The sequence below is a fragment of the Pseudopipra pipra genome, chromosome W (assembly GCF_036250125.1).
Source record: "Pseudopipra pipra isolate bDixPip1 chromosome W, bDixPip1.hap1, whole genome shotgun sequence".
In the NCBI taxonomy this organism is placed as follows: Eukaryota; Metazoa; Chordata; class Aves; order Passeriformes; family Pipridae; genus Pseudopipra; species Pseudopipra pipra.
The window spans coordinates 63124760-63140797 of NC_087580.1; the positions used below are offsets into that span (position 1 = coordinate 63124760).

General features: G+C 42.2%; 1 protein-coding gene across 1 annotated transcript in view; it reads left to right on the forward strand.

The window, feature by feature from the left end:
• LOC135404387 (transportin-1-like) overlaps window positions 1-16038 on the forward strand; it is a 107247-nt gene that overhangs the window by 86407 nt on the left and 4802 nt on the right. Inside the window, exons 21-24 of the mRNA XM_064639114.1 lie at window positions 946-1021; window positions 1880-1979; window positions 3433-3507; window positions 13033-13175. Coding sequence (XP_064495184.1) covers window positions 946-1021; window positions 1880-1979; window positions 3433-3507; window positions 13033-13140 — 359 coding nt within the window. The 3' untranslated portion in view covers window positions 13141-13175. The remainder of the gene's footprint in view (window positions 1-945; window positions 1022-1879; window positions 1980-3432; window positions 3508-13032; window positions 13176-16038) is intronic.

The following is a 16038-nucleotide window of genomic DNA, read 5'->3' on the forward strand; positions in this document are numbered from 1 at the left end:
ATCTGATGGATTTTAGTATTATTCATGTATTTTGCTTCAAGTAATCCTGATACATTATTTCCCACCTTCTCTTTTTTCTAAAGATTAATCTTTTGTGAGTTGAGCAAACATCATTAAAACACACTTGCATGATGATATTTTCTTCAGTCTGGCCCTCAGAACCAAGGACCACACTACCTAATCATTCAGAGAAGCAGTTTTGCTTTTCATGTGTCCTTATGCTTTTGTATCAGAAGTCAGATTCTTATACAAGTTTTATAAGGAAGTTTTTCTGAAAAGGAGAAATATTTGGATTAAAAAATTAATTTTCTTCAGTCAGTTGCTGTGAGCTAGCAACCCCTTTAATTTCTCTACAAGATTATGAAGAAAGCAAATATTTGGGACTCTTTGAGAGTGTTTAATCTATTTAGTGTTTATTAGATAGACCACAATGTATTCAATGTAAAAGTGTTTATAAATATATTTTTACTGATGATAGATAGTAGGCCTATTAAAATCTTGAATTCTGAATATTGAAAAAATAAAGTATTTAGCACTACTTGATACTAAAACTGAAAATGGTTAATTTCTTTCTGTCAAAAGTATTCATAATAGTACTTTTTATTAAAAACTTTGAAGTAGGTAAATTTAGTGAAGAGGGCAGAATGACTGCTTACATCAAAAAAGCCTTTGCATTTTAAATTGTGTTTTTTGGTGTTCTCTCATTTACTTCTTTAATTTTTCTTTTACCCTGGAGAGTATACCATGTATGTTACTGCCTCTTATTCAAGGGGTGGTAATTAACAGCACTGGTGAAATCTTATGTTTACTATCATATACAGATTCTGTTTGCTTCTGTTTCTGAGTTATTTGTTGTTTTTTTCTTTATTTTTTTCTCCTCCCCCCTCATTTGCTCATGTCTTGGTTGGCGTTTGGTGGTGTATAACCGTGATTGCATTACCTTAGCAATAACAATTGGTCGTCTTGGTTTCGTTTGTCCTCAAGAGGTGGCCCCCATGCTACAGCAGTTTATAAGACCCTGGTGTGTATTATTCAATTTTTTTTTAATTCATTTTTCTTCTCTTTCTTTTCTTTCTTTCTTTCTTTCTTTCTCTTTCTTTCTCTTTCTTTCTCTTTCGTTCTTTCTTTCTTTCCTTCCTCCCTCCCTTCCTTCCTTCCCTTTCTTTCCTTTCTTTTTCTTCTATCTCACTTTTAGATATATTTTCAGTTGGTTACAAAATCTCAATCCTTAATCATTGCCAACCATGTGACTAATCTTGTCCTATCAGGTTTGTGAGTTTTTAGTAGCACTGTCATGTATTCTTTATGTTGTGGCTAATGACTAATTTATGCATGGGATAAGATTGTCACATGCTTGCGTGTTAAAACTTGACTATGAAAGAGCATTTTAAAATCCATGAGAATGATAATACAATGCATGCAAATACTGTAAAATTTAAACTGTGCATTACTTAAAATTCAGTCGGAGGCTTGAATTGCTGTAAGGAATATGTTTCTAGACTTGTTATGTATAAAATAGCTTGCTTGATGCTGTAAAGGTTAAATAACTGTTCTTTTAGTGGTATCTGATATAATGTTCACTTCTAATAATGATAGTTTCTATAAATATTTTATATACGTTTCTTTTGTATTTAATAGAATACAGGTCACACTTTCTAACTGTATATAGTACAACAGGAAAGCAAGATTCTGTAGATGATACCTAATGGGAATATACTAGTAAAGACTGTGTGCAACAAGTACCTTTCTAAGTGTTCAAAATAGTGTTTCAGATAATTTTATCAGTGTGACTTATTCCATCAAATGCTGTAATCTAGTCCTGACTTGATTGAATGAAAAAGTAATAGAATTAGCTAAGTTTTGCTCTCCAACTTACTAGGTGCACCTCTCTGCGAAACATAAGAGACAATGAGGAAAAGGATTCAGCATTCCGTGGGATATGTACCATGATCTCAGTCAACCCTAGTGGAGTAGTCCAAGTAAGATACATAAATAGATCTTAACTTCTTTTTTCTTTACTCATGTGAAATTTAGTGAAAGCTGTATATGGAGTATGAAAAAATGTAGTTTGATATTGATTCCCTGTAGTATGTGCTGTAACTGCGTTTTAGACATCGAGACCGAAATGTTTATATTTCAAATGATACATATCATCATACTTCAAAATTTCTGCTTCAGTAATTATCACTTATGGAAAGGAAAAGACAGTATTGTTAAATTTATTTTTTGTCTTTTACTTACAAGGAATATGTAAATAATGAACTTTGATTAACTGTACTTTGATACTTCTATCAGTCTTTTTTATGTTGAGGATACAAGGCAAAAGTTGATATGCTAAACCCTATTTTTCAGATACAATCTAGGCTTTTAAAAAAGAAACAGAACAAAAACAATAACCACCCCTTCATTCTTAAAACTTGGGAAGGGAAGATTCTCTTTCAACTTTGGATATATTGCTTAAATAGTCAATATGACAAGGATGATGCATCTCTAAAATAAATGGTACATCTCGAGAATAGAATATGATTTGCTCTTTAGTCTCTGCAGCTCCAAAGTAAAGCTATACAAAGGTAATATTTTCTAAGAGGAAAATGAAAGTGAATTTCCCTCTCCTCTGCCTGGAATCCTTCTCCCTGAAACACAAGAATTGAACCTCTATCTTGTTTTGAATTTTACAGTTCATTTTGCTTATCCCTTATTTTGTACTTAGCATTTCCTTCTGCTGTCTGTTCTTTCACATAGCTTAAAGGGAGGGAGTAATTAAGGTCTCTTTTCATTATCCCAGCTCTCCTCTTATGTAGTTGTGATCCTCAGTTCCTATCCAAAAACGTGCATTATCAACTTCATCATTAAAAGACTGATATTTTAATGGTATAGTAGGAGGTAATGCATAAGAGCAGATGAACTAAACGTAATGATTTTGGGGTGGCTTTAGTTTTGAACCTGTATGATAAACATTCCGTGTATCCCAGAAACAACTTCTGGCTCTACTTAAAGAAATACAACAGCTTTTTTTCCTGACTGAAAGTACATGAGAGTAAGTTGCAAGTATGGTCATGAGTTTGTCAATTGTTATTAAGGTGATTGGATCTCAAACTCAGAATGTGTATTGAAAGAATTAGTTAAACAAATGTGGTATGGGAGGGGAGGAGTTTTTTGTTGTTTGGGGTTTTTTTTAACTGTGGTTCAATTTAATAAAAAATCTGATTAAACAAAGGTATTCCTATGCTCAGCCATTTCTGTTTCCATACACTTAAGCATACAATAACTTACCATTATTGTCTGAATTAACTGGAAAATAAAGGCCTAAAACCAGAAGCAGTTGTGAATTAGGATCAAATATCCTGCATAGTTCATAGAATGAACATTGAGCATTGTTTTCAGACCTATAAATTTAAGGTTTCTAACCTATGTGATTGTTTAATCTTATAGGACTTTATTTTTTTTTGTGATGCTGTTGCATCATGGATTAACCCAAAAGATGATCTCCGAGACATGTTCTGTAAGGTAATGTTTCTAGTATGACAGTATATCTGAACTTTGGTTACTTTAGATCCTTTGTTTCTTTCTTGTTTTTATTTCCATTATTAGCATTTACTGTATTTGTGGTCATGAATGCTTTCTTGCAAAGTCATAAACTTTCAAACAAAACATCATATAAATAATAAAAGGTTTTTACCTATATTTTCTTACATGCTTTTAGGTTATTCCAATTTTCTTTTTAAAAGCATTGAAAAACTCACTTGAGACCTTATTTGAAAGGATAATCATCCTCAAAGAGCTTTTCATAATGTCCAGCCTCCTACATTTTGACTGCTTTTGGAAGAACGGGGTTTTATACAAGATGGAAGACTTTTTTTTCTGTTTTTTTTTTCTTTTCTAGAAAATGAGATCTGTGTGGTTTAAGACCTGCCCCCCACCCCAAGACGCATATTTTTTTTTAGAAATATCTAGAAAAATGAAAATGAAAAATATTCCAGTAGTATCCTGATCTGTTTATCTTGCTTCGGCTGAAAATAAGTTTTTGGGACTGCTTAACCCTCCTCAGAATTCCTCTTGGATAAGCAAGTCTTCAAGAAACTAATGAACAGTGATAGCCAAGAACGCATCCCTGGACAAAGTGTTGATATAATTTAAGCAAAAGACTGTTTGTCTTGTGTAAAATTAAAAAAAACACACACACACAGAAAGTAATATATTGTTTTGGCACTAGTGTCTTCAGTTTAAAACCAGAATAAAATAAACTTATTTCAGTTAGAGCTGTTACTGTTCAGAAGTGTGGCTCTCCTCATATGTTGTAAAGTGAAATCTCTGGTTTTAGGAAGGATGTATGTCAAAAGTTGACGGTACTCTTAAAGCTAGAATGGAGCATATTTCTAAGTACATACGTGGATCATGGGTCAATATTGGCACTTCCTCTTCAAGTAATGCCAGGTGTGCACATCAGAATGGACTAGAACATTTGAATCCCATCTTGAGGAGCAAAGACAAAAATCTCGCTGTCCTAGTCAGGAGAACAATTATCTGAGAGGCTTTGAAGGAACATCAGTCAGGAAATGCATGACTGTGAGTATTCTGGCATTGGCAGAAGAAAACAAGAAATACAAGCTTAAAAGAAAGTCCAGGATGCTGTCTGTGGTGGTTGTCCAAAGCAGTTTCAGTACATGTTACTGTCCTGGTCCTTCAGCATTCAATACTTGTTTCAATAAGCTACTCTCCTCTTTTTCAGATTCTTTCCGGGATATCCACATGGGATCTAATGCATTCTAACTAGACACTGTTTCTTGGTTACTTGGCATAAGGACATCCTTGCTTTATTAAGTGTATTTTTTGTGCTTTTTGCCATGCAAGGACAGAGACAAAGCTTTCTTCAAGTGATGACATACAAATTTTTAAGATTACTTCCTTATTGGAGTGAGTTTTTATGCTAGTTGAATACATGATTACTGTCATCCAGTTACATATTTTCCAACAATAATTATGCCTTTTAGAAATAATGGGAAAAAAATTTGTAGTCCCATGAGGCCTTTTTCTTGCTAGTGGATTGTCCAGTGTTTGGGTTTTGGGGTGTTCGAGTTGGTTGGTTTGTTTGTTGGTTTTGGAGCACTAGAGCTAAGAGAGAAAATACCCCTTCCAAGAGCACAGGTACATGAGCTCCCAGTGTTGAGATCCAATATATACCCAAAGAACTGTATCATGATTTATAAAAGCAAGATATCTGAAGACTGTAGCTGAAGCTCAATTGCTAAAACTGTCCTGTAAGATTTTTTTAAAGTGTTCCTTTTGTTGTACCTGAACATTCTTAGATTTTTTTGGTAGTTTTTTGGCAGCTGGCTAATCAGACTCTTTTGGTTAGGAAAGAGGTGACTCTGCCTGTGGAAGGTCCCTTTCAGGGAGAAAAGCAATAAATTAACTTGTGACACTGTAATGTTATTATTGCTTCATGCTGTTTAAGAACAGCTCTGCTTAGAAAATTGTGTTGAGCTCAGTACCATGAGCTTTAACTTTGACATTGCCTTTTTTGTGAGGATGTTTTCATGACAGACTGTTCCACAATTAAGTACCCTTGAGTTTAAAAAAGAAAAACAAACCAAAACTTTAGAGACTCTAGACTATTTTCTATTAGGAGAAGCCATTTAAACTTCTTTTATTCTTTTGTATGTTTGCCTTTTAACCTGCTGTTTTCAAGCTAAAATACTAAGATGTTTTTGACAGTATCATTCAATTTTTGTAGCTTTCAGTTAATTTATTACATTGGAGGGTCCAGGCTGAAACCTATAGATTTAATTATTTTTTTCCCGTCTTCCCATCTTATGCTGTGGATCTCTGTTCTTTCAAAACACAAAAGATTTTAATAGCTTCCTTTTTAGTAATAGTTGTCTACAGGTTCCATGGAAAAAACACAGCTCTCACAAGATGCTTTCATTTTTGCAAGAAATGTATAGGCATTTATTCTGTCAAATGCTGGCAGTGGTTCTGGCTCAGCTTTCCTCCCAGAACATATTACATGTTTAAAAAAATAAATGTGAACACAGTAATCTTAAAATATAAACTGTGTCAATTGACATAATGTTTAGCCTAACTCTAGGTTGTCACCATAGTCATTAAAACTACATACACACACTTATATATTTATATAGAAGATATATTGATATTTTTTATGCTAATCTGTGTGGGTAGCTATACTGTATATGTCACCCTTAACTGAAATGTTTTTGTTTTTTTTTTCCTTTAAGAAAGACATTAGAATCATAGAATCACAGAATGGTTTGGGTTGGAAGGGACCTTAAAGATCATGTAGTTCCAATCCCCCTGCCATGGGCAGGCACACCTTCCACTAGACCAGGTTGCTCAAATGCCCCATCCAACCTGGCCTTGAACACCTCTAGGGATGGGGAGTCCTCAACCTCTCTGGGCAACCTGTTCCAGTCTCACCACCCTCACAGCATCTAATCTAAACCTGCCCTCTTTCAGTTTGAAACCATTCCCCCTTGTCCTATCACTCAATGCCCTTGTGAAAAGTCCCTCTCCAGTTCTCTTATAAGCCCCCTTTAGGTACTGGAAGGTGCTATAAGGTCTCCTTGGAGCCTTCATTTCTCCAGGCTGAACAACCCCAACTCTCTCAGCAAGTCTCCATAGCAGAGGTGCTCCAGCCCAGTGATCAGATTAGTGGCCTCCTCTGGACTTGTTTCAACAGGTCAACATCTTTTTTGTGTTGTGGGCCTGTAGTAGGTTGACCCTGGCTGGATGCCAGGTACCCACTAAAGCCGCTCTCTCACTCTCCCTCTGCAACTGAACAGAGGAGAGAGAAGAGAGAAAAAAAAAACCCCTAAGGATTCATGAGTAGAGATAAGAGCTGGGAGAAGTCACTTACTGATTACCTTCACGGGCAAAACAAGACTCAAAGCGGGGATAGTACTTAAATTTATTACTAACAGGATAAGAGCCAAAGAGTGAGAAATAAAACAGTCTTAAAAACACCTTCCCCCCACTCCTCCTTCCTTCCATGTTCTCCCTCCTCCCTCCCAGCTGTGCAGGGGAACGGGGAATGGGGGTTATGGTCAGTTGTTGTTTCTGCTGCTGCTCAGAGAGAGGAGTCCTTCCCCTGCTCCCATGGGGTCCCTCCCACAGGAGACAGTCCTTGATGGACCTCTCTGGCATGAGTCCATCCCTCAGGCAGCAGTTCTTCCCAAACTGCTGTCCCGTGGGTCACTCCTTCATGGGGTGCAGTCCTTCACGGATGAGCTGTACTGACGTGGGTCCCCCACAGGGGCCACAAGTCCTACCTGGGAAAAACCTGCTCCAGCATGGGCTTCCCTCTCCACGGGCTGCAGGTCTCTGGCAGGACCTGCTCCATCTTGGGCCTCCCACAGGGTCACAGCCTCCTTCAAGCATCCACCTGCTCCAGCATGGGCTCCTCCATGGGCTGCAGGTGGGTCTCTGCACCCCGATGGTCCTCCATTGGCTGCAGGGGAACAGCCTGCTCCACCATGGTCTGCACCACTCCGGCACCTGGAGCACCTCCTCCCCCTCCTTCTGCACTGACCTTGGTGTCTAGCTTGTTGTTCCCATGTTCTCACTTCGCTCTTCCCTGGCTGGAATTCTTCTGTGCAACAGCCTTCTTTTCTTAAATATGTTATCACAGAGGCGTTACTATTACTCCTGATTGGTTTGGCCTTGGCCATCAGCAGGAAGTCTGTCCTGGAGCCGACTGGCACTGGCTCCACGGGACAGGGGAAGCTTCTAGCAGCTTCTAACAGAAGCCACCCTTGTAGCCCCCCCTGCTACCAAAACCCAGCCACAGAAACCCACTACAGGGCCCCAGAGCTAAACAGTACTCAGGTTGGGTCTCAGTAGAGTGGAGTAGAGGGGGAGAATCCCCTCCCTTGACCTGCTGGCCATGCCTCTTTGGATGCAGCCCAGAATGCGGTTGGCTTTCTGGGCTGCAAGCACACATTGTTGGGTCATGTCAAGGTTTTCATCCACTAACACCCCCATGTCCTCCACAGTGCTAGTCCGGATCCATTCTCTGCCCAGCCTATACTTGTGCTTGGGATTGCCCTGACCCAGGTGCAGGACCTTGCACTTATAGAATCATAGAATGGTTTTGGGTTGGAAGGGACCTTAAAGATCATGTAGTTACAACCCCACTGCCATGGACAGGGACACCTTTCACTAGACCAGGTTGCTCAAAGCCCTGTCCAACTTGGCCTTAAACACTTCCAGGGATGGAGAATCCACAGCTTCTCTGGGCAACCTGCTCCAGTGTCTCACAACCCTCACAATAAAGAATTTCTTCCTAATATCTAATCTCATCCACCACTGCTATAACCTCATCATATAAGGCCACCAAATTCGTGAGGCATGATTTGCCTTTAGTGAAGCCGTGGTGGCTGTCCCCAATCACCTCCTTATTTTCCATGTGACTTAACATACTTTCCAGAAGGATCTGCTCCATGATCCTGCCTGGCACTGAGGTGAGACTGACCGGCCTGTAGTTCCGTGGGTCTTCCTTAGTCCCCTTTTAAAAAATGGGGTTTATGTTTCCCTTTTTCCAGACATTGGAAACGTCACTGGACTGCCATGACGTCTCAAATAGGATGGACAATGGCTTAGCCACTTCCTCCGTCAATTCCCTCAGGACCCATGGATGTATCTCGTCAGGTCCAATCGACTTGTGCACCTTCAGGTTCCCTTAAATGGTCTTGAACTCAGTCTCAATCCCTGCTTTCACCTTTTGCAACTTGGGCAGTGTGGCTGGAATGCTTGTTGGTGAAGACGGAGGCAAAAAAGTCATTGAGTACCTCAGCCTTCTCCATGTCCTGGGTAACCAGGTCTCCTGTATCCTTTCTGAGAGGACCCACGTTTTCCACAGTTTTTCTTTTGTCACCGTATTAAAAACAGCATCCTGCAGTCCTCTGAAGAATCCTTAGGGTTCGCCTTCAAGAAGAACAAGGACTGGTTTGATGAAAACAATCAAGAGATCCAGGAATTGTTGAGGAAGAAGAGAACCACCCACCAAGCACACCTTGCACTGCCATCCTGTCACGTAAGAAAAGCAGCCTTTCACCTTGCATGCAGCAAGCTCCAACAGAAACTCCATGACATCCAGAACAAGTGGTGGATCAATCTAGTTGAAAAAACTCAATTATGCGCAGATACAGGTGATCACAGGGGATTCTATGAGGCCCTGAAAACAGCATACAGGCCGACATACCAGGTCCAAAGCCCTCTACTCAGCACAGATGGTCAAACGCTTCTAACAGATAAAACCTCCATTCTGAATCGATGGTCTGAACATTTTCAGACTCTTTTCAGTACCAGCCGTGTAGTCCAAGACTCAGCAATTCAGTCCATCACACAACAACCGGTGAAGAATGAATTGGATATTGCCCCCACTTTGGGAGAAACTCTTAAGGCCATACAGCAGGTGAAAATTGGCAAGGCACTTGGGGTTGATGGAATTCCACCTGAAGTCTGGAAACATGGGGGCCAAGCACTCCATACTAAATTTCACGAGTTTGTGGTGCGCTGTTGGGAACTCTGCAAACTACCATGAGACCTTCATGATGCAGTCATCATCACTTTGTATAAGAAGAAAGGTACTAAATCAGACTGTTCAAATTACCGTGGTATTACTCTGCTCTCCATTGCTGGCAAAATCCTGGTAAGAATACTCTTGAACAGACTAATACCTGCTATAGCAGAAGGAATTCTTCCTGAAAGTCAGTGTGGTTTCAGAGCCAACAGGAGTACCACAGACATGGTATTTGTTCTCAGACAACTGCAAGAAAAGTGTAGGGAACAGAACAAAGGTCTCTATGTAACCTTTGTTGATCTCACCAAGGCTTTCGATACTGTGAGCAGAAAAGGTCTGTGGCAGATTTTGGAACATTTAGGATGTCCCCTCAAGTTCCTTAAAATGATCATCTTACTTCATGAGGATCAGCATGGCCAAGTCAGATATGGCGACGCACTTTCTGAGCCCTTTTTAATAACCAGTGGTGTGAAACAAGGCTGTGTTCTTGCACCAGCACTATTTACAATCTTTTTCAGCATGATGCTCCAAAGGGCCGCAGCAGACCTCGATGATCAGGATGGTATCTACATTTGATACCGTACTGATGGAAGCCTATTCAGCCTAAGACAACTGAAGGCCCATACTAAGACCTTAAATCATCTTGTCCGGGAGCTGCTTTATGCTGATGACGTCGCCCTTGTCTCCCACACAGAAGTAGCTCTGCAGCGTTTAACATCCTGCTTTGCAGACACTGCTGAACTCTTTGGGCTGGAAGTCAGCTTAAAGAAGACATAAACTCTCTATCAACCTGCACCTCAGGAAGTCTTCCATCATCCCCATATCACCATTGGCGAATCAGAGCTCAAATTAGTCCAGCAGTTTAATTACCTAGGCAGCCTCATCTCCTCGGATGGTAAGATTGATGGATAGAGAACAGTTTAGCAAAGGCATACAGTGCTTTCGGAAAACTCCATAAAAGAGTTTGGCGAAATAAACACCTGAAGAAAAGTACAAATATCAGTGTTTACAGAGCCATTGTGCTGTCTACTCTTTTATATGGATACGAATCTTTGGTCATCTACTGCCACCATCTGCGACTCTTAGAATGCTTCCATCAACGCTGCCTCCGTACAATCCTAAACATCCACTGGTCAGATTATGTGACTAATATGTCTGTTCTAGAACAAGCAGCAATCACAAGTATTGAGGCCATGTTACTGAGAACACAGCTGCGTTGGGCAGGACACGTCTCCAGGATAAAGGACTACTGCCTCCCTAAGATCATGCTTTATGGTGAACTTGCCACTGGCTGCCGCAAGAGAGGAGCCCCGAAGAGAAGATACACGGACTCCCTGAAGCAACATCTCAGCCTTGGCCATATTGATCAACATAACTGGTCTACTCTGGCCTCCAGTCGGGAGGTCTGGAGACACGCCATCTTTAACGCTGCTGCTTCTTTTGAGAAAGCACGCAGGATCACTCTTGAGGAGAATAGACAACGCAGAAAGAATCATGTCTTGCAGAATATACCACCCAAGGAGTCCTTCTGCTGTGCCTTTTGCAACCGGACGTGTCTATCTCGTATTGGCCTTTTTAGCCACCAGCGCACTTGTAACAAATGTGGGTAGAGCCCTTCCCAAATCTTCATTCGCGAAGCCTAGCCATGATGATGATCTTTGATGTACCTAAAGAAGCTTGCTTTTTTACCCTTGATGTCTTTGGCCAGGTTTAATTCTATCAGGTCTTTAGCTATCCTAATCTGATCCCTTTCTGCTCAGACAATCTCTCTGTATTCCTCCCAGGCTACCTTTCCCTGCTTCCACTCTCTGTAAGCTACCTGTTTGTGTTTAAGTTTGTCCAGGAGCTCCTCTTTTATCCACACAAGTGTTCTTCCCTGATTTCCTCTTTGTAGCAATGAATTGCTCTTGAGCCTGGAGGAGACCATCCTTGAATATCATCCAGCTCTCTTGGGCCCCTTTTCCATCCAGGGTCCTATCCCACGGCACTCTATCAAGCAGATCCTTGAAGAGGCCAAAGTCAGCTCTCCTGAAGTCCAGGGTAGTGAGCTTGTTTTGCACCCTCCTTGCTGTCCCAAGGATCTCGAACTTCAGAGCTTCATGGTCACTGTAGCCCAGGCTGCTCTAGAGCTTCGTGTTTCCCACCAGTCCCTCTTTGTTGGCGAGAACAAGGTCCAGCATAGCACCTCTCCCCATGGGCTCCTCTATCACTTGGAGAAAGAAGTTGTCATCAACACATTCCAGGAATCTCCTGGATTGCCTGTGCCCTGCTGTGTTGTCCCTCCAACAGATGTTGGCGTGGTTGAAGTCACCCATGAGGATCAGAGCTTGTGAACATGAGGCTGGTCCTATCTATCTATAGAGGGCCTCATCCACTTGGTCTTCCTGGTTGAGTGGCCTGTAGCAGACTCATACTGTAATGTCACCTGTCCCTGCCCTCCCTTTAATCCTGACCCACAAGCTCTCAGTCACTTCCTCATCCATCCCCAGGCAGAGCTCCATGCATCCCAGGTGGAGCTCCATGCACTCCAGCTGGTCATTGACATAGAGGGCAACACCCCCTCCTCATCTACCCTGCCTCTCCTTCCTAAAGAGCCTGTATCCTTCCATTCTAGCACTCCAGTCATAGGAATCATCCCACCACATCTCTGTGATGCCAATAAGATCATAGCCCTGCAGGTGTGTGCATGTCTCTAGTTTCTCCTGTTTTTTCCCCATGCTGTGTACGTTTGCATAGAAGCATTTAAGTTGGGCCCCCAGTGAAGCCGACTTTCTGTCTGGAGTGGCTGGAATTCCTTGGTGCTGCCCTTCAGGTTCTGTCCTGCTGACCTTTGATCCCCCTCTAGGCTCTGGGCATCTCTTGCTTGCTCTAGCATCTGACTGGTATGAGTGGGATGGCATATCATCCCTTACCTTATCACCCTTAAACCTGATGATATCCCTCTCCCCTGTTATATCTAGTTTAAAGCCCTATCAATAAGCCCTGCTAGCCCTTGACCAAAGACAGAGGGGAATGCTGTCTGAATCCATCAAACCTGGTGCCATGTAGACCATCCCATTATCAAAGAAACCAAAATTTTGGTGGTGACAGCAGCCATGTAGCCATGTACAGACTGGGTCCATCTGTTTCTTCCAATGTCACTGCCTTCAACTGGAAGAACAGAGGAAAAAATAACTTGTGCTCCTGCTTCCCTCACCAACTGTCCCAAAGCCTTAAAGTCTCTTTTGATCACCCTTGGACTCTGCGTTGTGACTTCATCACCACTCACATGGAGGACCAGCAATGGGTATTAGTTCAAAGGCTGAACCAGGCTAGGAAGTTCCCCTGGACTTCCTTTCTTTCTTAGTAACATTTAAATATCAAACTGAGGAATTCAAATGGACAGATGCACAATCCAGCAGTTTGTGGCTTACTGCATATGCTGCTAGTAAATAATGATCACGTATCTGCTGTTTAATGATTATCTTGATTTCTCTCTCCCCTCTCATTCGTAGATTCTTCATGGATTTAAAAATCAAGTTGGGGATGAGAATTGGAGGCGTTTTTCTGACCAGTTTCCTCTTCCCTTAAAGGAGCGCCTTGCAGCTTACTATGGAGTTTAACCTTATGCACTTTAGCTGCAGTCCCATAATTAAAGGTAAGCACACTAATCTTCCTTGCTAAACAGAGCTGTATAACAAGTCTTCCTCACTGTTTACATTATACGAAACATAATTAATTCACTAGGCTAAAATTTTTCAGATATGTTGGAACCACTATCTTTCTCTACACACACTAATGTATCAGGATAAGGTTGGAAATGTAGGTGTAACAAAGTGCTTGTTTAGGTTTAATAAGCAAAATGATTATTATAATCCTCAAGCCATCATATTAAAGTTACAGGCTTCCTTATGTCTTATGTATTAGTAGATGACGGATGTGGTCTAAGCCAGGCATATTTGCCTAGGATAGGAAAGCAAATTTAAGACACTTTAGCCATGAGACGTTAAATACGTTCATAACCACATACTATATGACCTTTGCATTGAATAAAAAATGTTATGCAATCATAGAATCATAGAATATGCTGAGTTGGAAGGGACCCACAAGGATCATTGAGTCCAACTCCTGGCCCTGCACAGGACCACCCCAGGAATCCCACTATGTGCCTGAGAGCATTGTCCAAACACTTCTTGAACTCTGGCAGGCTTGGTGCTGTGACCACTTCTCTGAGGAGCCTTTTCCAGTGCCCGACCACCCTCTGGGGGAAGAATCTTTTTCCTAATATCCAACTTAAACCTCCCCTGACAGCTTCCTGCCATTCCCTTGGATCCTATCACTGGTCAGCAGAGAGAAGAGATTGGTGCCTGCCCCTTTGCTTCCCCTCATGAGGAAGCAGAATGAGCTGCTCTCATACAGCTTCCCCTCTAGGTCCTTCACCATCTTCGTTGCCCTCCTTTGGACTCTCTCTAATAGCTTAATATCTTTCTTATATTGTGGCACCCAAAACTGCACACAGTACTCGCGAGGAGGCCGCACCAGTGCAGAATAGAGCAGGACAATCACTTCCCTTGATGGGCTGGTGATGCTTTGCCCAGGACACGGTTGGCCCTCCTGGCTGCCAGGGCACACTGCTGACTCATATTTAACTTGCCATTGATGGGGACCCTCAGATCCCTTTCCGCCGCGTTGCTCTTCAGCCTCTCATTCCCCAGTCTGTACATACAACCAGGGTTGCCCTGTCCCAGGTGCAGAGTCTGGCACTTGTCTTTGTTAAACTCCATAAGGTTGGTGATTGCCCAGCCCTCTCATTTGTCAAGGTCTCTCTGCAGGACCTCCCTGCCATTGAGGGAGTCAACAGCTCCTCCCATCTTTCTATCGTCTGCAAAGTTGCTTAGCATCCCTTTGAGTCCTGCGTCCAAGTTATTTATGAAGATGTTGAAGAGAAATGGGCCTAAGAGGGAACCCTGTGGAACCCCGCTAGTGACCGCTTGCCAGCCTGATGTTAGCCTATTACTCTTTGTGCCCAACCCATGAGCCAGTCGTTCACCCATCACACGACCTGTTTATCTAGCTGTGTGCTGGACATTTTGTCCAGAAGGATCCTGTGAGAGACAGTATTGAAAGCCTTACTGAAATCCCAAACTGTCTTCCCTTGGTTAACTAGGTGGATTACCTTGTAATAAAAGGAGATTAAGTTTGACAAGCAGGACTTTCTGCTCTTGAAGCCATGCTGGCTGTGACCATTGACTATGTTGTCCTTCATGTGTTTTCCATTAACTCCCAAAGTAATGCTACTGCATTGGTGGATTGGGGCAAAGCAACTGACACCGTCTGCCTGGACTTATGCAAAGCGTTTGACACTGTCCTGCATGACATCCTTGTCTCCAAATTGGAGAGACATAGATTTGATGGATGGACCATTCTGGATAAAGAACTGGCTGGATGGCTGCACACAAAAAGTTGCGGTCAACGGCTCATTGTCCACGTGCCTCTATACCCCCACAAGGCTTTTACAAGCCAGCAGGCATTTCTGTGGAGGAGGGAACTTTCTTTGCACCCAGCAAACACCAACCCACAACCTAAGTGAAATACCACTCAATAGGTTTTAAGTTACCCACAAGAGGAAAAAAAGAGTAAAGGAAGAAAAGAGAGATTAAGAGAAGAAAGAATAAAGAGAGAAAGAGAGGAAGGAAAAATATAGTTATCACCAAGAGGTCTGTGCTGGTTTAAGAGTTAATCAGCAAGGGAAATGAACTCAACTCAAAGGAGAGATTATAAGTCAGAATAACAATTTATTAAAATAATACAGTAAGTACAATTATACAAACAAAAAATTGGTTTTAACCCACAAAACCCAAATGTATAACCCAGCACCCTGGGGCATGAACAAAGTGGTGTTCCTTGGGTCCCCCCTTGAGTTCACAGTAAAGGGAGAGGGGAAAAACCTGCTGGTGGGAGAGCTGTTGCAGTCTGGTCAAAAGTGGTGATTGCAGTCCAGTTGAGGGTGGTGGTCTCAGTCTGGTTGAGAGCGGTGAGCTGTGGTCTGGTTGAGAGCGGTGATCTGTAGTCTTCCTCTGGATCCCACGAGTGGTGGAAAGGTTCCGAAACTCCAGGTTTATATATTCTCCAGTTCAGGCAGGAATGGTCAGTCGTTCCCTCAGAGTGGGGAATTCCATAAAAGGGTATGAGGACAGGAACACCCCCCCCCACCTCGCAGGCCCCCCCCCCGCCAACAGTTTCTGGGAAAATGGCATGGAGGGCCATAGAATACACAGTTTTGGGCTACACCCATCCAGTGATGAATCGGTCCCAGCTGTTCTAACTAGGACAAGGTCACACGTTGGCAGGTTCCAGGAGAGCAGGCCAGGCAAGATAGAGACCTTGTGCGTCTCTGTTTATAGAGTTTGGCTAACATGGCCACTCCCTCCAGGCAGTTCACTGACCATTCAGTGTCCCCCTAGCCTAAGTGAGGGGTGCTGTAGCCAATCAGAGGCTCCAGGGGTTGTGGTGTGGGTGGG